The following is a 22,007-nucleotide window of genomic DNA, read 5'->3' as shown; positions in this document are numbered from 1 at the left end:
GCTGGAATCATCTCACTGCTGGCTGGGCTGAGCTTCCTCAGAAGGTGGAACTCGGAGTCCTGGTTAACAGCCTGTAGAGTCGGGACCAGCCCAGGTGAGGCCTGGTGTTGAGATACGGTGCTGAGAGGTATTACCAATCCTACTGATGGCCTCTTCTGCTCTCCGGGGTCTCAGGCTACACCTTGAAGAAGAGCCAGGTTTTGTTTTCAGAATAGCAGCCAATGGTTCCTCCCTGGTATTGATTTTTATGTTTTTTCATTTGTAAATAAGTGCATGTTCCATGCTGTTAAAATATTGAATGCTAAAAAAAATTTTTAAGGCAGAAAAATTCATAGCCTCTTGAGAAGCTTATGTTTATTATGTTATGGGTCATCTCTTCCAGTCCTCTGCCTTGTTTACAGTCCTGCTTTATGTTTATATTTCTCTAGCTATTCACCATCGTTAGTCCAGGATCTAAGCTAATTGGTAACGTTGCACTCTCTAACTATGCACTTATGGAATCTCTAAAACGATATAATTAGCAAGTGGGCCCATATCCATAGTCACCAGTTCACAGTAATTGGTTAGTTACATAGAAGGTGGTTAAAATAGAGAATCCCCAAAAGTATACACACAGCCTATTTTAACTTAAAACATATGCAAGTGCATTCTTTTGCCAGTCTTTTGTTCTGAGTATGAGCCCCTGCTGGAGTTCTGGTCTCTTGCAAAAACCCATGAACTGCATAACCCACCATTTTCAGTTTTGGTTTCTTTAAAGTAGAGCAAGAATTTGACACTTGTGAAGCAATCTGAGTGCCGAACATCTCTAGATTTTAGTGATTTTGTTATTCTCTTTTACAGTTACTTCACCCATGCCTAACCCGCAACAGTATTTAAAAAGAGCACCTAGCTTTTCTCGACTTGGTTTTTATAGAAAAGAGAACCCGTTTTCTTTCTGTGCACAATTTCATCATTTTACCTAAATTTTAATTAAATTATATAATTTCAGTAACTTGTACAACTGATATAAACTGGTTTGGGAACAAATCAAATGACTCCTGGTAAAAATATGACTAAACTGGTAGCAGCAGGAGTACACAGGTAGAGTAAATACTGACAACAAAGAGTAGCCCCCTCTCGCTGCAACTAGAGAAAGCCCACCCTCAGCAACAAAGACCCAACGCAGCCAAAAATAAATAAATAAATTAATTAATTTAAAAGAAGAGGATCTACACAGCATTGTTGTACAGATTGAATGATTAGAACTAGATCAGGGCAGTTATGAGCAGAAGGTCAATCTCTACAAGGCTCTGTGGAATCAACCTCCCATGGCAAACATAGTTTTCACCTTTACCTGAGCATTTAATTTTTCTGCATTTAACAAAATTTACAATAACAAATATTTATAGTTTCAAGGTTACGTGCCAACAATCTTTAGAATTATGAAAAAAACGTTCAATTTTATAGAAAAGCTCTGTGCTCTTGTTAACAAATAGATTTGGATAAAAGCTAACTGTGATTTCAAGATATAGAATATGTACAGATTTAACTTAAATTTTATAACCAGTATATAAATATTAATTAACCTTTTAATCTATCAAAACAAATGTTAATTAAAAAATTTTTTTTATATCCCCGCCCTCTTGCGTCTCCTTCCCACCCTCCCTATCCCACCCCCCTAGGTGGTCACAAAGCACCTACCCAGCCGATCTCCCTGTGCTATGCAGCTACTTCCCACTAGCTAGCTATTTCACATTTGGTAGTGTATATATGTCAATGCCACTCTCTCACTTTGTTCCAGCTTACCCTTCTATCAAAACAATTGTTAATTTTTTTACCTTCAGAATCTCTAAATTTTTTCTTTTGATTTAACAGAATTTTTTTTTTTTTTACATTGTATGATTCCATTTATGTGAAATGTCCAGAATTGGTAAAGCTCCAGAGATACAATGTAGGTGGATGGTTGCCAGAGGTGGAGGAGGGGGGAGTGAAAGTATAGGTAATGTTATCATCTGTACCTTTATCCACCTTTGAGCCTGTGTCCTAGATCCCATTTCTAACTAGGCTGACAGTGTCACCTGTAGCCTCTTAGCTTCCCCACATCCCATAAATCCTAAGCTCTGATGACTCCACTTTCTTTGATTAATGGCTTTCAGGAAGGATTTTGCTTCTGCTGGATGGTGACAAATTGTGGGATGGACTGAGGTCACAAAACCTGTTTTCTCTTTTGGGTTCAGTGAGGTTTGAACCCAAGTCTCCAGAGATGAAAAATTACTTCTTTAACCCAGGACATGAGGAGCCTCCCCTTAATCTGCAGGATCTCTGAATATTTTTTAAAATTTTTATTGGAGCATAGCTGATTTATAATGTTGTGTTAGTTCCAGGTGTACAGCAACGTGAATCATGTATACATATACATATATCCACTCTTTTTTAGATTCTTTTCCCATATAGGCCATTACCGAGTATCGAGTAGAATTCCCTGTGCCATAGAGCAGGTCCTTATTAGTTATCTATTTTATTTTATTTTTTTGCGGTACGTGGGTCTCTCACTGCTGTGGCCTCTCCCGTTGCGGAGCACAGGCTCCGGACGCGCAGGCTCAGCGGCCATGGCTCATGGGCCTAGCTGCTCCGCAGCATGTGGGATCTTCCCGGACCAGGGCACGAACCCGCGTCCCCTGCATTGGCAGACGGACTCTCAACCACTGCGCCACCACGGAAGCCCTATTTATCTATTTTATATATAGTAGCGTGTATATATCAATCCCAATCTCCCAATTTATCCCTCCCCGCCTTACCCCCTGTTAACCATAAGTTTGTTTTCTACATCTGTGACTCTATTTCTGTTTCATAAGTAAGTTCATTTGTATCATTTTTTTAGAGTCCACATATAAGTGATATCATATATTTGTCTTTGTCTGACTTATTTCACTTAGTATGGTAATCTCTAGGTCCATCCATGTTGCTGCAAATGGCATTATCTCATTCTTTTTATGGCTGAGTAATATTCCATTGTATATATGTACCAAAACAAATGTTAATTTTGAATGAAATGGCTTAAATTCTCAACAATGCTTTCTTTATTTTTTTCAACAATGCTTTCTTAAAGTTTCTGTCAGAATTCCTGCTAAACTTCTTGTCATCTCTGTTTTTACTTTAATTTGAATCAAAGACATTTAAGGTTGATAATAATTTATTTCCACCTCAATAAATAGTATTTATGTTTAGCTAGATTAAGATATTACTATAAAGCCCAGCTAGTGAATTTCCCTACTTTCTTCAAAAGTATTAAAAAAATTGTCCTTAATCCTAAGAATGCTATCATGTTCTTTCCTCCCTGGCATTTAAATCAATGTAAAAATGTCCCTTGGAATAATATCTCTGGGGGACTGCAAAAGAAATAAAACACATGGTGTCCTCACAAGACTTGTAGTCTGGTTTGAGAAACAAGATTGACACACTTGAAACAAATTATAGCAAACATCTGATTTAGTATAAATGAGAAGTACAAGCAATAGTTGCTGAAGATCCAGCTTTGCATAATTTATTTTGTGTATAGTAGAGGCTTGAGTGATTAGGAAATTTGGGGGAAGTATGTGGGACTAAAACTGGATCCAGAAGAATAAGTGGAATTTGAACTGACTAGGGAATAAGAGAGAGAATTCTGGGTAGGAGGGAAAAGGCCTGGCCTGGCATGTTAGGGGCAAGATGCTTTTAGGAAACAGACCAGAGAGTAGGATCTGTTTTGTAATCAGTGTCCTTATGGTCTTTATCTGAGCACTTCCTAACTTCCCTGAGTCTTGTCTTGGCAATGAATTGTCATTGGTTACACTTCCTTTTTTTTCCTTATGGGAGAATCTCCATAAGACCAATCATCCATTCTAGCCTACCATTCAGTCCTTGACGGCATGGCATTGGGAAGGTTCTGTGGGGATGCGTTTATAATAATGATAACCATCTTTTACCCAGTGCCTTTTAGGGACCTGTATCAGTCAGAATAGGCTAGGTTATACTGCAGTAACAAACATCATCAAAATTTCAGTAGGTTAAAAGAAGAAATATTTATCACTCATGCTGTATTCCCAGTGTGGGTTGGGGAGGGAGGTGAGAGGCAAGATCTCACCTTCTTGCTGTCATTCAGGGACTCAAGATGCCCTTGCCTCAACTTAGATATACCATTGTCATTCATCAGAGAGGCCTGAATCTTTTCTAATCCTCCTTTTTAACTCACTGAGGATTCATCGTCCATGACATTTTCAGAGCCACTGGTGAATTTTTTAGTATATTCCACATCTTATGGATGAAGAATTTCATAAGTTTGTTACCCCTTGCATCAATGAGTGTGTAAGTGCAAGACAGCCATTGTGGTTTTCACCTGGGAATCCCTTCTAAGTTGCTCTTGGGCGTAAAATGTCTATCTTTTTTTTTTGCGGTACGCGGGCCTCTCACTGTTGTGGCTTCTCCCGTTGTGGAGCACAGGCTCCGGACGCGCAGGCTTAGCAGCCATGGCTCACGGGCCCAGCTGCTCCATGGCATGTGGGATCTTCCTGGACCAGGGCACGAACCCGTGTCCCCTGCATCAGCAGGCGGACTCTCAACCACTGCGCCACCAGGGAAGCCCAAAATGTCTGTCTTAACAGTAAAACTAGATATGGGGAAGATAAAACTCTTGGACCTGGGATGAAGGCAGCATGGTGTAGCAGAGCAACGATGGGACTAGCAGCCTAGAGGTATGGGTCCAAGTCGCAGCCCTCCTCCTCCTACCTATGTGACTTGTATGTCACTTCACGTCTCTAAGCTTCATTTTCTTCAATTATAATATAAAGGAGTTGGTCTAGATCACTCTTTAGGTCTTTTAGAATACAGTGATTCTCTATTAGTATGAAACAAATAAAATTTAAGGCTAGAAATAGTTTCTGTCTTCTGAATTCTATAACTTGTTTATTTTTAAAGCTCTTCCTGTGGATGGAAGTTTGCTTGTTTTTCTTTAATGCAAGGAGTGTTAGTGCTCCTTTCTCATACAATTAAGAAATATGGTCAACATTTTTCATCAGTTTAGATCTGCTGTATTTATTTTCACAGTCTGTCCCCTTTACTCTTGTTATTTCCAGTTTGAGATGGGGAAAGGGAACTGGGCCAAGGTCAGATGACACTTCGGCAGCTTCACTTCTAACCTTTGAGAGTCCCTTTCTCTTTCACCAAAGAACTCTCAGTTCAGAGAGTTACAAACCCGGTAATAATTGACCTCCGAAAAGGTCTGCTTCCTTCGGCAATTCTTCGTGTTCCTGAAAAGGGCCAGTTAATGATAAGCTTCCATTTAGGTTTGAAGCTTAAAGTGCTTTTGGTTCCAGAGTTGTCCAGCCAGCTCTCTCTCTGCCTTGTTTTACACTGCTGGCAGCCTCCCACAGATGAAAAAGAAACATTTATTGGGCTGCTTCTACTTGTCAGACACTATAACTTACAGTGCACTCAGACAGAAAAATGTTCTATAAATATAGAATCATGTGAGGAATGTCCCAGAACCAGAGTCTTATCTCTAATTGTCAGTAGGATTCACTTAGGCTACCAGATACTATATCATAATCAAAAGGGCCAGAGAGTGGCAATATGGACAGTATATATGGACAATATAAAGGTGACAGTTAATAATGAATGAACAGACACTTAAAACTGAGAAACACATATATGCATACATACACACGTACACATATACATACATAAATAGTTGTGTGCAACCGATGGCTTATAGTCAGTGGGATATGACAGCCTCATCAGGAAACTGATGATACCCTTGAACCGTGGTGTGTGGTTTTTCTGGGGTCCTGAACCCCATTTTCCTCTTTCTGTCCCACCCACCCTCGGCTGTCCTACTCACGGCAGAGCACCTTGTCTTGCTTGCTATGTCCTTTTTCAAAGGAGGCTACCCAAGCATCATCCAGTGTGTCTGGTTGATTTCCAGGGATGGCTTTGTGTCCCATCTATGCATTGTGCCACATGCAGCTGCTGTTCCCCCTGTCAGCCTGCGGGGTGGCTATTGGATGCTGCAGCTCTGCATCTCAGATGTGGCCTCTGGGATGCATTCTTTTTGCCATGATCCCCATCTCCCTGCACTTGGTGATGCTGGATGACGCATTTTAATTCTTTTTGGTAATAAAAATCATGTCTTGTTTAGACTGTAGAACTGAAACACTTTCCCTGTGAAACTGCTCAGCAGCACTGAGCCTTGCCACTGACAGGCTTTCTGCTCCACATTGTGCCACAGAGCCTCTTTAGAGGTTCGGAGGCTGAGAGGCTAGGGAGGCATCTGCATGGACGTGACTGGCAGCCTCAGGATCACACTGAGGGAACCCATGGGGGGGACTTGTGGTTTGGCATGAGGTTTGAGGACTCATGTGGCTCATGAGAGCCACCAAAGAGTCCTGGGTACCACTTATTGTACAACCCTGGGTCCCAGGTGAACTTGTGGGGAGGATGGAGATTGCTGAGCAGGCATTGGGGGAGCAACCCCTTTTCCTCTCATGCCCCCCACTTTCTTGTTTCCCTTCTCTATTCCTCTCCCTCCCTCCTGGTGGTTTTCCTGTTCTCCCTGCCCTCTGCTAACTCCATGTCTCCTTTGGCTTTGGCAGCTTCTCAGGATTCAAGAATCCTTGAAATAACACACCATTGTAAAGCAATTATACTCCAATAAAGATGTTAAAAAGAAAAAAAAAGAATCCTTGAAATGGGTTTATAGGGGTCCTGCAGACCTTCCATTTTGAGAGGGTCATGTTTTGGGAACTGGTAAATAACTTGGGGGATACTAACTGGCTGGAGTTTTCAAACTGAAGTAAATCCATGACCTCATAACAGATTGATGTTGATTCAGATGATGTTAAGCTTCTAAGATTCTGAGTCCCAAGTCTGGGTAACTTATATGTTTTGAATACAGTGTGCATGTATGTGGAGGGGTGTGTGTGTGCCAGAGAGAGAGAGAGAGAGAGAATCCTTAAAAGTGTGATAAGTGCTGTTTCTACATTCCTTTTTGCTTTCTTAGGCAAACAGTCTTGTATAATCTTACTTTCATAAGACAAATGAAACTCCTCCCTTCCTTTCATGGTTGATGTGTGACCCTAGTGAGATCCATGATTTGACATTTGAGTGCCTACTGTGTATGCAGATGTTATATAGTTTCTATATCATGAAAATGAATGAAAACCTCTGCATTTCACTGGATCTACTCCAGGAATTTGGCTTCTCTTTCTGTTGTCAATGATAAAAACCTAAAATACATTATATATTTTATTCTCTTCACCATCCCTTTGTGTGTTTCAATCTCACCCAGACTTGAACTGTTTTGCCACACACAGAAAACACAGTGAATTTAAAGATGTCAGTTTAAGAACAAAACCCAACTCAAATTAGTTTGGCATTTCTTTCCAACTTACCAGGATAACTTAGAGAATAAATCCAGAGCTGAGCATTTATTCCTCCTTGTCCTTTTATTTTTTATTTTATTTAAAAAATTTCTTCCTAAAAGTTATCTGCTTGAATGATAGTGCATTTTTTCTTGTCAGAGTTGACTTGATTTCTGGTTCCCTTGCTTCCCAGCCTACGCTCTGTGTAATGTTGCAGAGGCGGCAGATTGATGGGGAAGGGATTCACAATGTGCTCTGGATTTGGGTTTCAGTATGTGTGCTTTCTGCTGCCAAAGACATTTAGCAGATGGACTTGGGGAGGTGGGACTGGGCCTTGACAGGGAGGGGACCTCAGGGTAAGAAGCCCTTTTGAGCTCAGCTGGCTCTGCCTTTCCCATCTAGCCATTTGGACCCTGGCCCACTATTAAGTCTATCACAAGATTAAAGAGACTGAGCTTTTTGTTGTTGTCAGTGTCTTTAGTTTTCAGCAGTTTGATTAAGATGTGTATGGGCATAGATTTCTTTGTGTCTTTCTGTTAGGGGTTTGCTGAGCTTCTTGAATCTTTAGGTTTATGTCTGATGTCAAATATGAGAATCTTTTAGCCATTATACCTTTAAATATTTTTTTCTGCACTGCATTCTTTCTCTTCCTCCTCTTGGATTCCAGTAACTGAGTGTTAGATCTCTTGATATTGTCCACAGGTCCCTGAGGCTCTTTTCATTTTTTTAAAAAATAAATTTATTTATTTATTTTGTTTTTGGCTGCATTGGGTCTTCATTGCTGCGTGCGGGCTTTCTCTAGTTGTGGTGAGCGGGGGCTACTCTTCCTTGTGGTGCGCAGGCTTCTCATTGCGGTGTCTTCTCTTGTTGTGGAGCATGGGCTGTAGGCGCACGGGCTTCAGGAGTTGTGGTGCGCAGGCTCTAGAGCACAGGCTCAGTAGTTGTGGCGCACGGGCTTAGTTGTGGTGTGGCATCTTCCCGGACCAGGGCTCGAACCCGTGTCCCCTGCGTTGGCAGGCGGATTCTTAACCACTGTGCCACCAGGGAAGCCCTCATTTCTTTTTCAAATAATGTTTTCTCTCTGTTGTTCAGATTGGATACTCTCTATTGATCTATCTTCAAGTTCACTGACTCTTTTTTGTGTTATATTCATTCTGCTATTGAGTCCATCTGTTTATTGTATTTTTCAGGTCTGAAATGTCCATTTGGCTCTTCATATATCCTATTTCTTTGCTGAGACTTTCTATGTTTCTGTTGGTTTCAAGAGTGTACACTATTACTTCTTGGAGTATTTCTGTAATAGTTGCTTTTAAGTTTTTGTCAAATAATTCCAGTATCTGTGTCATGTCATTGGCATATGTTGATTGTCTTTTCCCCACACCAATTGGGATTTTCCTGATTCTTCATATGCTGAGTAGTTTGGGGTTATATCCTGGGTATTTTGTATGTAATATCGTGAGACTCTTGAGTCATGTTTAAATACTATAGATAATGTCCATATATTTGTTTCTACAGGCACTTGACCTGGTTGGGTTCAGGTCTTAAGTTCCAGCCAGCCTTCTATGGATTATGGTTTCAGTATCAGTTCTGTTTTCAAAATCTTTGCAGTGTTCTTCAGATCTGTCCCACATGCATGACACCAGGGGCCAGTCTGGCACCTGGTGGAAGTCTGTCTGTTAGCTTGGTTCTCAAAGTTTTTGATACGCTAATGGTTCAGATGCACGTGCAGATGCAAGTATCTAGGTATCTGGGGTGGGGAGGGGATTGTTTTTAGCACGTGCACTGATACCAAAATCTGTGGATGCTCCAGTCTCTTATACAATGGCATAGTACGTTCGGCCCTCAGTATCCCCAGTATTCCGCATCCACAGATACCGAGGGTTGACCGTATTATCTAGCTCCCTGCATTTCTGCACCTCTGGCTGGAAAGGCTAGACTTTAGTTACTCTTTGCTCTGCTTGTGTTTTATGGCACCCTTCCCATGACTATGTCCACGTCCAAGGCCAAGCTGCCCGAGAAGAGAGAAAATACTCAGCAGGGTTTGGGGCCACAACCTCAGATCAGAGAAGAAACTTCCCTTTCCTCAGAGTTTTAGGTGCTTGCGGACTCCTGCTGTGGCTTCCACCACTGCAGTGGGATTGCCTGGGAGTTGGGATGCTAGAGTGAAGGAAAAGAAATGCAAGGAGAGAGGGAAATGGGGAAGCCCCCTGCTTTCTCTGAGCATTAGGAGACCCCTTCCCTCCTTGAGCCTGAACTTGAGGGCTTCTCCTGGAGCTCTCGGTCTGCAATGATGTCCACATCCAGTGTGCGGCTGCCTGAGTCGGGGCTTGAGGGGGATACCAGGAGAAAAACAGTGGTGACCTCACTGCTGGTTCCTGGTACTTTTGAGTTCTGGCCTTCAATCTGCCTGCCAGTATTTACTTTTCAGATTCCTCAGATGGCTGCCCTCTGCATTCTATCCAGGTTTTATTGCCGTATTCAGTGCCAGACACAGGGTGCGGGCGTGCTTATCCATGTTACCCAGAACTGAAACTGAGATAATTTTTTTAATGAAATTTTTGCATGGGGTACCTGAATTTTAAGTGTTACAATAAAGTGTGTAACTGACCCCTGCTCTTTCCAAAGCAGGACTGATTCTGAGAGAAAGTCCTGTTACATGAGACTGGTGGGGAGAGACATGTGAGCTGCCACCCACAGACTCAGGGAGCCCCTAATCCCACTCGAGCGAAGTCCTAGAAACTGTGGTTATCTCAGGGCATTCCAGAAAGACAGTGGTGGTGCTTACCTAGATTCATGCTCTGCCCAGGTACCATTTTGTGCCTCCGCCTCCCCCAACAACTCCCACAGCCCCCCTTCTCCTTCTAAAAAGGAGCAAACAATTTCCTTCAATCGTTTCCTGCCTACTGACAGATGTTCTTAATTAGCACAGAATTGCAGCAGAATTGCCAAATAAATAGATTTTGCTTGTTTTGAGTTTGTTTTTTTTTTCTAGAAAGCTTAGGCTTCCCAAAATCAACTCATCACACAGGCTCAGCGTATTGTTTAGTTTGAGTCAAGGACTCACAACCTTGTTCTTTTCCACAGGCACAACCACAGCACAGAAAATCAATTGTTAGCCGTCTCTCCCAGCAGAAAATTGCTGGTTCTAAAACCATTCAAGAGCTTAGTAGCTGTGGGAATGCGCATTTGAGAGTATTGAAACATCGTAAAAATATCCCAGACACTCTACCAATTATCCATCACAATAAAGAAACTGATTATTTAAATCACTTATCATACAATTTCATCCCCAAAGAACTGTAGCATTGAAACACAGAGGAGTGGGACCATTAGACTTCTTCTTTGGTTCTTATTTTAAAAGAAAGTAAAAAACATGCATGTACAAAACTTGCTTGTACAACTGATGGTGGAACTGTTGCTAATTGGACAATTTCTGTGTGGCCTGCATGAGGTCATTCATGGGTGTGGGGAAAACGGCCTCTGAAGAAGGAAGCTGCTGTTCCAAATTTCAAGGCAAAGAAAGCTTTTGCACAAGGCAGAATCGATGATTCTCTTTTCAGGTCATGGGTGGCTCTGCTTTTATATGTGTGTGTATATATATGTGTACATATATATATACATATTTTTTAATGCAACCAGTTTTGCTTGGGGCTTATGGTCTTGAGTTAATATATTTCTATTATATGCATACATATAGGCTGGTAGGCAAAAGAGTATTTTAAAAGATTGCTTTATTTTTTGCATTATCTTTTATTAGTAAAATCTTGGAATTCAGTTTCTCTGGCTTGAAAGAATCATTTTCTTTTTTCAAGAAACAAATTTGATGCTGAAATCATAAATTATAAAAATATGTGGAAGCCGCACGGCTGTGCTTGCTGCGGTCTTTAGAGCCAGATCCATCATCTCTGTGCACCAACTTGGGCTGACTCAGCGATCACTTTTTACCCTTTGGGAAGAGATGCTCAGATGTCTGCAAAATAACCCCCAAACAACATGAGTTAGTTGTGTATAGAATCCTTTGCTTAGTGTTAATTTTTGGAATTTTTTTCTGTATAATCAAAACATTTCCCCTCGTTAGAAACCAGTTCACTTTGCAACGCATGTTTCCTGGAGGAAGTGCAGGATGAATCCTTCACAGACGAAAAGGGGTGGGGGCTGCTGCCTTTCCTCAGAAACCTGGGACCCTGCCTTTTCTGGGATGGCTGTCTTTGTTGTGGGAGGGGCTCCTTTGAACGACTGGCCTGGTGGTTTAGGTAGGGGCTGGACCACAGATTGCAAAGGAATTGGACAACGCCCCGCGCCCCTGCCCACCGCCCCTGCAGGGGCTCAGGAGCCTGGCCGCTCCTCTGTGGCAACGCATTGTGTATGCTCCATTTGACGCTTCAGCTCCAGCCTGCCAGGGACAGACAGACCAGCCCCCAATGACCCCAGTGACTGTACCTCCACCACCTTCTGCTTAAGCTGCTCCTTTACCCACCTGAAGAGGAAGTGGGGGTGACAAAAGGGACTGGGAATCTACCTTCCCACCTCCTGGGAGAGAGGGGGGTAGCCTTGCCCTGGCCACTTGATATTTGGACCACATGGCTAATAGTGGACGCTGGCATTTTAGGGAACTGTTTGAGGGTAAAATCATAATGATAAAATCTTTTTAAAAGAAAAAGATGGGTTTTTTTGCCTTGTACTAGTAAACACCAACCATGGGTATTTTAAGGTGCTCAGAGCATTCTGTTTGTGGGATCTTTGAAGGGCAAATATTGATGTGTGCACTAGAGAATCAAGACAAGTGATAATTGAAAGAGATGATAAAAGCTAGTGCTTTCCTTGGGGAAATAATCACAAACTGCTGTCACACTGATGCCGATGAGAACATTACTTTATGTGAAATGTTTTTTAAACAGCTCAACCAAAGCATTAAGCCAGAGCACTTCTGAGGGCATCTGTCTGCTGTGTATTTCTATTATATCCCCACCTGAGGCCCCTCAACTTACGTTATTCACCATTCCAGCTGTCGCGTTTAGCTTTGTTGTGGTCAATGCTCAGTGAAACTGAAATATCAGATAGCAAGATGGATACTGCTTGTGGATTCTTAAGATAATTATAGTTTTGTCATGTTGAGTCACCGTATGGATTCACTGTTACTGATCTGTGACATTACTTTCGTGTGTTAGCCCAGGTTAAGTGCTTCTACTGTTTTTAAGTTGTCTCTTTAATGAGAGTTTTGGACTTCTCACATTGGAGACTGCTTCCTATAATCTACATTTGGATTCTCTAGCATTTATTTTGGAGTGGTACTTGGGTACTTCTCTCCGTGACCCCTTTGTGCCCTGTAGAGATTTCAGTCAGAGCTCTTGCAGAACTTCATTGCATTTACTGGTGTACACAGCTCTGTCCTATATTAAATTGTAACCCAGAGCCTGGCACGAGGCACAAATGGCCACTGAATGAATGAATGACTCCCTGGTCAAGTCTCAGTGCCTCTTTCCAGAGATGCTGTGCAGGAGGCCTTCCACTTGCCTGTCTAGAGCCACTCTCCATCCTGCTCCTCCTGCTCTGCACCCCCTAGGCTGACCTGTGGGCCCACCACAGCCTCCCTCTTCTCTAGCTTCCCCTTCGATTTGACAGTTAGGGTGGGTATGTAATAGGGCTGGATGTGATGGGATTGGCTGTGTTCTTCTATGAAACACCTTCTCCATGCAGTTTCCCTCTCTGGGTTCCACAAATTCCTCCCCCTCCTTGCTCCTTCAGGCTCAGGGTTTGTAAGGGCTCCCTGGTGCTACCAGCCACAGGTATTGCATTACTCCTTATTTGTTTCCTAAACTCTGCCTACACCTTTGTATTATAAATAGTCTCTCTATTAAATTCTTCCCACTGTATCCTGCTGGGACCTGGCCGATATTTCCCCAGTCACCCAGATGACAAAGTTGTTTGTAACCTAGATATCATAATCTGTGTCTCTTGCATTATTTCAAGTAAACACTCTCCTCTAGGCTGGTCTACAACCAAATGAGAATCAAGTAGAGCAGGGGTCAGCAAACTACAGGCTTGCAGGCCCAATCCAGCCTGCTGGCTGTTTTTGTAAATGGAGTTTTATTGGAACACAGTCCTGACCATTTGTTTACTTACTGTCTTTGAGCTACAACAGGCGGTGAGGAATTGCAACAGAAACTGTATGGCCTGCAAAGCCTAAAATATTTGCTGTTTGACCTCTTATAGAAAAAGTTTACAGATCCCTGATTTAGAGGAAAACCATAATGTGGGAACTTTATCATTTTCATCAAGACGCTCCTGGGCCAGGTGCCAGGGTACTTGTCAGGGTTCCACGACAGTCATGTGGGGAGTTTTAAACCCCAGGGCTGGACAAGCTTGCATGCAGCATTGTGTTGCTGTGCTGACAGCAGCGGCAACCTGGGAAGACACTCTTTGTCATTAGACGCAAAAGGAGTGTGACCAAGCAAAACTAAGAGGTGTTTGTACTAAAGTGTGTCTATAATTTATGGTTTCATAATTAAGTAATTTCCCAGAAAGAATGACTTTCCCTAACGTTTCGGCATTTCCCTGTCAAACTTATCTTGTATGTATCTGTCTCCCCCACCAGACTGTGAGCACCTCCCAGGAGCCTCCAGGTGTTGTTCCCACGTGTGCCGACCAGTGCCTGGCACAGAGTGGCTGATGCTCAATAAGTATTGTTTGACTGAATGCTAGTCAACAGCTAATTTAGAGAAGGAACAAAGAAGTAGGGGGTGGGAGCCATTAACTGGGAAGATACATTACTTAATGTTCTCAGGCTCTCTGACTGGAGTCTCTTTGCCTACTCAACCTTCACAGAACAGGAACAGCTATACGAAAAGCCTGTTTCCCAAAAAAAGGTGCCCCTCAGGGCAGACTGACTACATAATTTGCAGGGCTCAGCACAGAATAAGAATGTGGAGGCTCTTGTTAAAAAATTATTAAGGGTGTCAGCACTGAGCCAAACACAGGCCCTTCTAAGACTGTGCAGGTTGCGTGGCCATGAAACTGTCCCTGCCTTAAGGATTCCTGAGGAAAAGACAGCCTGTGGGAAATCAGTGAGGGTTTTTTCAGTCCAGAGGACTGCAGGGGTCTCCGCCACCGTAAGGCAGTGCAGACCTGACTAGCCAAGAAGACTGTGGGTTCTCGGGACTTGGTGCAGTGATGAGAGTCTCATAATGCCTAACCTGGAAGAACGCCTTACCACTTACAGAGTGTCTGCATTTATCTCTGACCCTTATGCCAGAGTGTACGTACTCTTCTTCCCCAAGCCCACACGCTTGGCTCCACACTGACTAACCTGCTTGCCCCCCGCTCTTCCTTGCTTTCCGTTTAACCTCAAGTAACCTAGGCCACCCCATTTAGGGGCAAAAAAACCATAAATGTACTAAAGTGCCTCAGGGCTAGCCTGTTTCGATATTTCTTTGTGGGTGACAGACAGTTCTTGCCATAATACCTGTCTTAGGCTGTTCTGGCTGCCATAACAAAATACCACAGACTGGCTGGCTTACAAACAACAGAAATTTATTGCTCACAGTTCTGGAGGCTGGACGTTCAAGATTGGTGTGCCAGCGTGGTTGGGTTCTGGTGAGGGCCCTCTTCTGGGCTGCAGATGGCTGACTTCTCTCTGTGTCCTCACATGGTGTTAGGGCCTAGGGAGCTATGAGGAGTCTCTTTTAAAACAGCACTAATTCCATTCATGAAGGCTCCACCCTCATGACATGAGCACCTCCCCAAAGTCCTATCCCCTAACATCATCACACTGGGCATTAGGATTTCAACATAGGAATTTGGGGTGGGAGACAGACGTTCAGACCATTGCAATACCTGACTGGAGAACAATGTGTGTACATGAACAGTCCCTTTATTTTGTCCCTAGAACCCTCCCCTGCCCCTTTCCTCACCTTAAAATGGGGTTTAGGGGCCCATCTTAACCACTCTGCAGGAACCCCTGTGCCCAGACCCCCAGAGTCTTTCCTGACGCTAGATGTTCACCCTGCCAGCTGCTGGGGCTTCTCCCTGCCCAGGCCCCTGCCCTTCCGCATCATACACTCTGGGCAGTACTCTGCCTTTGGGATCACAGTGAGCCTCCGGAGGTTTCCAGGTGGTGACAGCTGTAGGCGGGGAACTTGAGCTCTAGCAAGGATTTTATGACTAGTGCTTCCTTTTGATTGGAGGGGTCCCCATTTTTTATTCTTCTAGGTCACCACTACTTTCCTCCAACCCTTCCTCCACTCTACCCTTGCTGTAAAAGGGGGCTTAGGGTTCTGATCCCCCTGCTCCTGGGAGCTCCTCATGTCGTCAGCTGAAAGCTGGAGGTTGTCTCACAGTGCTAGAAGGCCACCCTTGCCAGCCGTGGTAGTGCCAGCTCCAGGGACTGTTGGCAGGTGCATGGTCCAGATGACAGGTGCACTGAGGTCTAGAACTCTGGGTGCCGCCCCCCGCTTGCTCGGGGGGAAGGTGCCCAAGCGCCCTGAGGATTCAGGCATTATGGGACCATGACAACAAAACTGGCCCCTAGGAGGCACCTATTTCTGAAGCTCTAAGCCTTGGAAACCATAGTAGGCAGGGGAGGTTTTCTCCACAACGGGTAGCGGCTCCGGGTAATACAAAGCCGCAGCTGAGAGAGCCTGACGGGGTCGAGTGGAGTTTGCCTTTGATCAGAAGCTCGAAACAGACACCCCCTCTAGCTTTTGCAGTCTCTTGCTTAATCTGGTAGCCGGGCTTTCTCAGGCCTCATTTGTCTCCCTGTGATTGATGTGGCCTTACCTATAGCAGCTCCGAACCAACTCCCTGCCACAAAGTGCAGCCGTGTTTGTTTTGCAGGCGGCTAGTAGTCTTGCCTCCCTGATGCTCTGCATCCTGCCCACCCCCATCCCAAGCTCCTGATACCTTACACACTGACCTATGTTTTCTCCTTACAGGGTCCCCGGTGGCATATAGACCTCCAGCCTTGGGCAGGCCCTGCTCGGTCCCTGGATGAAGAAGCCTTGAGGTTCCTGAGATACATCAGCACCATTCAGGTTGTGTTTCAGGCACAAGTGGGTATGGAGACTCTGTAAAAGACGCTAATTGCCCCCTTAAAATTTTTATTTATTTATTTATTTTTGGCTGCGTCGGGTCTTAGTTGCGGTGCACAGGCTTCTCTCTAGTTGTGGTGCATGGGCTCTGTAGTTGTGGCGCACGGGCTTAGTTGCCCCATGGCATGTGGGATCTTAGTTCCCCAACCAGGGGTTGGACCCGAGTCCCCTGCATTGGAAGGTGGATTCTTAACCATTGGACCACCAGGGAAGTCCCACTAATTACTCCCTTTTAAAGAAGGCTGGGGAGTTTCTCAGTGCCTCCTGATAGGGACTTGATAGAGTTTCTGATGCCTAGCTGCTTAAATATATTCACTCACTTAGAGGCATATAATAGATGCCTTCCATCTGCTTCGGCATCTTATCCCTTCCAGGAGTATCGTCACCCTGAGATGTTTTAATGATTCATCCCGATGTGTTTTAAAGATCCACTTTAGAAAATTGTTTTGGAAAACCATGTGAAGCGACAGATTCGTGCCCATGAGTAGGCAGTCCAGTGTGTCACAAACCAAAACCATCATCTGGAGGTTCAAATTCCATTTTGTATTTGGAGAAGTCTGCCTTTTCGCTTTTCTGCCACAGAAGCTTGGCAGACAGGGATGCGTTAGGCCAGAGAGTAAAGGAGGCTTTGCAGGCAGCAGGAAGAGAAGCTACTGAATCCGAAGACTCTCTGTTCTTAAGGCACTTTAAATCATTACTGAGCACTGGCCTTCATTAGTGACTTAACACATTGTGGCAGCTCCTGCCCGGGCGACCCGAGCAGGCAGAGACCCTCCCTTAAGGAGAGTCTATGGCTCTTGACACATTAATCAGGAGGTTCCATTCTCAAGTAGCCTGATCTTGAGGAAAGAGAGACGGAAAAGAAAATCAAGGCCCGAGGGAAACTTCGCCCTGAACTGAGAGGTGCTAGTAAATTAGAAACTCAGACTGCCTGTGAAGCTGCAGCTGAGGAGGCTGCACTATGGAGCTGGTATGGCACTGGGGGTCCCTGGGTCTTTTGATCTCCCTTCGGCCCACTCGCTCTTGGCAACCCACTTCCCCTCTCAAACCTCACTGGCGGCCAAGCCCGTTTTTCATCCATGGGAGAGCATATATTTCTGGAATTTTAGAAGGCTAGTTTAGGGGTAAAAGAAAGTCCCATTTCTCATATGATGCAGTCAGACAACCAGGAATTTTAATGTTTGTCACCTAGACATGGAAGTAAAAGCTTGTTGAATTCATCATGAGTAATGGGATGATAAATTGGTCCCTGTGCTTTACATAATTTCGTCTTATTTTGCTGCTGCAAATTAATTTGGTGGGCTCACACAGACAATTAAAATACTGAAATTTTAATTTTATAGTTTGGTTTTACACGAAGAATAAGAAGGTGGATCTCGTAACTATGACTATAAGAAGCCCTTAAAAGCCCTAGAGAAAAATGAGAGGTGTTAAATTTATGAGTTCAATTTGAGAATTGTGAGCTTCACCCCCCAGTATAAATTGACCACATGAAAGCCTCTAAATTCTATTTTATATGTATTTTAGGTTAATGTTCTGTAACTTATAAAAGGCATGTTAACTTAGAAGAAGCTCTTGAGGCGTGAAAGTGTTGTTTCAAGCCCCTCTTGGAGTTTTCCCATGAGTTATGGGCTGAGAGGGAAAAAATTCTTTAAAAAAAGCATCCTGTGATGTAGTTCAATGTTGTGACCCTGGGCAAGTTATTTTGCTTGTTTGGCTCTGGCTGTTCTGATCTTGAAAATGAAGAGATTGTATCAAATTATTTCTAAGGTTCCTCCCAGCTCCGTGAGCCTGTACTTTGTTAAGACTAGTGTAGAATTGTTATTAACCAAGTATTACTGAGCACCTACTATGTGCCAGGAGCACAGGCCTTGGGAATACAGTCTCTGCCCTCAAGTGGCTAACAAACTAGTCGGGAAGGTAGATAAATGGACATATAATTATTATTCAGCTTGATGAGTATAATAATAGAGAGTTGCTTGTTAAAGCTTGCTAGAAGATTTTTTCATCCTCTAGAAAGAACAAGATAAAGTTCCAGACCTCACAATTGCTTTGCAATCAGAGGTCATTTTACCCAGTTAAAGTCCTGTGCTTTTGTGTGCTTCTGAGTCACTAGACCAGCAGGTGGGAGCTCTTCAGAGATGACACTAACTGGTTTAATCAGAATCCTACTGACCAGTGCTCCCTCCCCCTCTCTATGTAATGCAGAGTTTTCGGCTGCTTTGGGAGCTTATGCCTCATTTAGAACTCATCTTGACAATGAAAGCCTGCAAAGCTGGCAGAATATTAGAGTCACTATTACCTAAAATTTTCACAGTTAGCAGTAGTGAGTCATAATGGGCAAGGGAAAAAAAAACCCTCTGTAGGTACTTAAGCAAATTCCACCTCCATCCTCTTACACTGCTTTTATATATATATATATATTTCCCTCAAATCCGTGTTCAAGCTTGTACAGCAAGTCCTAGCATTTGATATGTTTATCAGTTGATTTATTCATTCCTCAATTCAGCAGGCATTTGTTGAGTACCTGCTCTGTGTATGACGCTGTGCTAGGCACTGGCTGGGATGTCAAACCTGAATTAAATACCGCCCCCCAACCCCCGGCCCACAGTGGTGAATGGCTAGGATGCAAGAGAGCTGTGTGTTCTCTAACAGGGTGGACAGATGGGGTGGGTAAACTTCCCCAGGCCAAAGGAGCTTGGGAACAGAAGCACAGAGCAAGGTATTTGGGTAGAGTGGGCATAACATCAAGCTCAGTTTTACTAGGTATTGTTTTCTAATGTGAAAGGCCATGGTTACATCTCTGAGTTCTGGAGTAGACGATACACTGCTGCTAACAAGAAACAGTTAAATCATAAACCCAGTGCTCTGTTCTAAAGGAAGGCTCCAGATCCAGCTTTTTATGGCAACCCCCGAACCATATGCCTTCAGGAAGCATGGCTTGCAGTATGAAATTAATCTAAGCAACAGTTGCTGTTTTAAAAAGAAAAAATACGTTTTAAAGTCAGTCTATCTATCTATCTAATCATCTACCCATCTAACTGATTGTAAGAATGACATAAGAACCTATGGATCTAGAGATTCAGATTTTACAAATTTTACAAACTTTTTTACAAGAAGTTTCTATTATATTTACTGCTACACACATGCACACACACACAAACCGGGATAAAAGCAACAAAAATACAACTCTTTCATTGATATTTTACCTTTCAAAATAATGTATTTCATTAACATACAGTTTGATTATTGAAGTAATTCTTGCCAAGTCCCCAAAATTTAAGGCCTCCCTTTGCCAGATTCTACTTATGGGTTGGCAGAAATGCTGTTCAGGCTTTTGGGATACAAAATGAAATGAAAATAAATTAGATCCCTTCAAGTTAAATAACTAAAAAGCATTTCAGAAAACACTTTTTCCTGGAGTCTATTTCCTTTGTCCAGGCTTAATTCTGTTTATATGGCTAAAATTACAAGGGGAATTAGAGAGAGGGAGAAAAAAACCCATAATTACCTAAGTTAGAACTTAGCTAGGAGTTACTGCCCTCGCTGATTTTGCTCACAAGAGAGTTCATTGAAGCCCTGGCCATAAATCTTAACAAGAAAGTTTGAAAAATCAATATTTAATTAATTTTTAGGAGCTGAATTTTACTGAGTCCTTACTCCTAGTTGTTTTCAAAAGCTAATGTATATTAATGAAATGGTTAATAAATGGTTAAAATGGAAAAACTTCTGTGTTCTATTTTTGAGCTAGGAGAGGAAAGGGGAACATTAGCAGAGATTGAATGGAAAAGAATGTTTTTCCAGTAGGGATATCTGTGCAAGATGAAGTCTGTGGAAGAAGAAGAAATGCTTAAAGTGTTAACTTTAATAGAATAAAACCCCACTCCTCAAGGTTCAGTGGAGGAGCAGCTGAACCTCAAAGCCCTCTATCTTGACTTAGCGGACTCTTGGGGGCCTCTGGCTAATTGTGGGGGCCGCCTCTCTGGCCCTTTGCTAGGGGTGAGGTTGGAGAGGCTGCTGTTTTCAGTTGAAAGCTCTGGCCCAAGTGTAGCCTCTTCCCTTAATTTGCTAAGGCACAGGTGAGGCCAGGCTGGAACATTTCAGTGGGACTTTACAAAAGGCTGCCTGGAAACTCACAGGACCACCTGCGTAACAATCACCTGGGGGAGCTTATTAAAATGCATGTTCACGTGCATCGGCCTCAAAGATTCTGATTTTATAGAATGGAGTGGGACTCAAGAATTTGCATTTTTAAGTACTCCCACATCCATCAGAATGTAGGTGGGCCACACCTTGAGAAACGCAGTGGGAGAGGCTAGAGTTAGGTTTAAATGGTGTTGGGAGGGTTCCATGAACAAGTACCTGCGAAAGTCAGTCTCCTGATCTGTCTTTTGCAGGCTCTTAGGGAGAGTACATACAAAGAAACAATAGCAAATCATCATACCATTTTAATAAATAAATAAATCATCATACCACTTTAATAAAAATACCCCCAGGAAGCTGCCCTAGAACAAAAGGTTCAGTCTTACGAGATCCAGGCACGTCTTTGGGGCCCACCAAACTGCCTGGGCTTAACTAACTGCCTGCAGGAGCCAGGGCGTGGAACCAAGTTCCAGTGAAGGTTGAAGGCATCATAATCTACCTACTAGTGAAAACCAGCCAGATGAACATTGAGCTTTGACTAATTAGATTAGCAGCTTCTCCTTTGGGTGGGTGAGTGGAGGCAAGAAGTGGGCAGGCAGAGGCATAATTTCCATTTATTTGTGGGAGAATCGTAGGAAATGAATTATACAAATTAACATGTTGATGGATCCAGTTAATAAGTGTGTTCTGTACTAGTTGCTTGAGAGAAGATTCAGTTCCATTTTCTATTATCACTTTTTTCTTTAAACCATGGTTGTGGATAGAGAAGTATTGAGAGCAAGATACTGGGTTGAGGATGTTGACAAAAATTAATCAATTAGTGAATCTGAGAAAGAAATGGAAAATTTTATTCAGGCCAAACTGAGGATTATTACCTGGGAGATGGTCTCTCAGCTCTGAGGACTGTTCTGAGGAGGTTAGCGGGGAGGTTAGTAGATACATGATTTTGACAAAGGGGTCCATGCAATCAGTAACACATCTTGGTAGAAAGTTACTATTAATAGCAAGGAACAGGTATCTTAGTTAATAGTTATAGTGCTTTTCTAAGTATGGGCAGATGCAAGAAACAGGATTCATACATTTTCCCCTGAAAATATCTAACTATCTGAAGGCCTATTCTGCCAGTTTTTCCAGAGCACAGAATGTCTCATCCTGATTTTTGCCCTGAATTCCTCTCAGGGTGTACTGTAGGTCAGTGACTGCAGTGGCTAATGAGATTCTTGTAGAACTAGGTGGTGGGCAACATTCTTTATTCTACAATCCCCTCCCTTTTGGTCTTAATTCTGACCAAGGTTTGGGAGGCATTTCATGATCAATTTGTCTCACGGCACTAGGAATGCTCATTCCCAGGTCAGTCAAGGATTTCATTGATAGGCTACTTAATGTGCTATTACTGGACTTGGCC

General features: G+C 43.2%; 1 protein-coding gene across 5 annotated transcripts in view; it reads left to right on the top strand.

Moving 5' to 3' along the window:
• Window positions 1–22,007, top strand: part of METTL24 (methyltransferase like 24) — a 125,002-nt gene that overhangs the window by 31,649 nt on the left and 71,346 nt on the right. For 2 of the 5 annotated variants that reach the window (XM_079938834.1, XM_079938838.1), the window contains exon 2: window positions 16,304–16,420. The exons of 1 other annotated variant lie outside the window; for it this stretch is intronic. In XM_079938834.1, the coding sequence (XP_079794960.1) occupies window positions 16,304–16,420 (117 nt within the window). The remainder of the gene's footprint in view (window positions 1–16,303; window positions 16,421–22,007) is intronic. 2 more of the 5 variants (XM_079938835.1, XM_079938837.1) reach the window with 1 other exon arrangement.

This window comes from Stenella coeruleoalba, assembly GCF_951394435.1.
Source record: "Stenella coeruleoalba genome assembly, chromosome: 12".
Classification (NCBI taxonomy): domain Eukaryota; kingdom Metazoa; phylum Chordata; class Mammalia; order Artiodactyla; family Delphinidae; genus Stenella; species Stenella coeruleoalba.
This window is presented reverse-complemented; position numbering and strand designations above follow the sequence as displayed.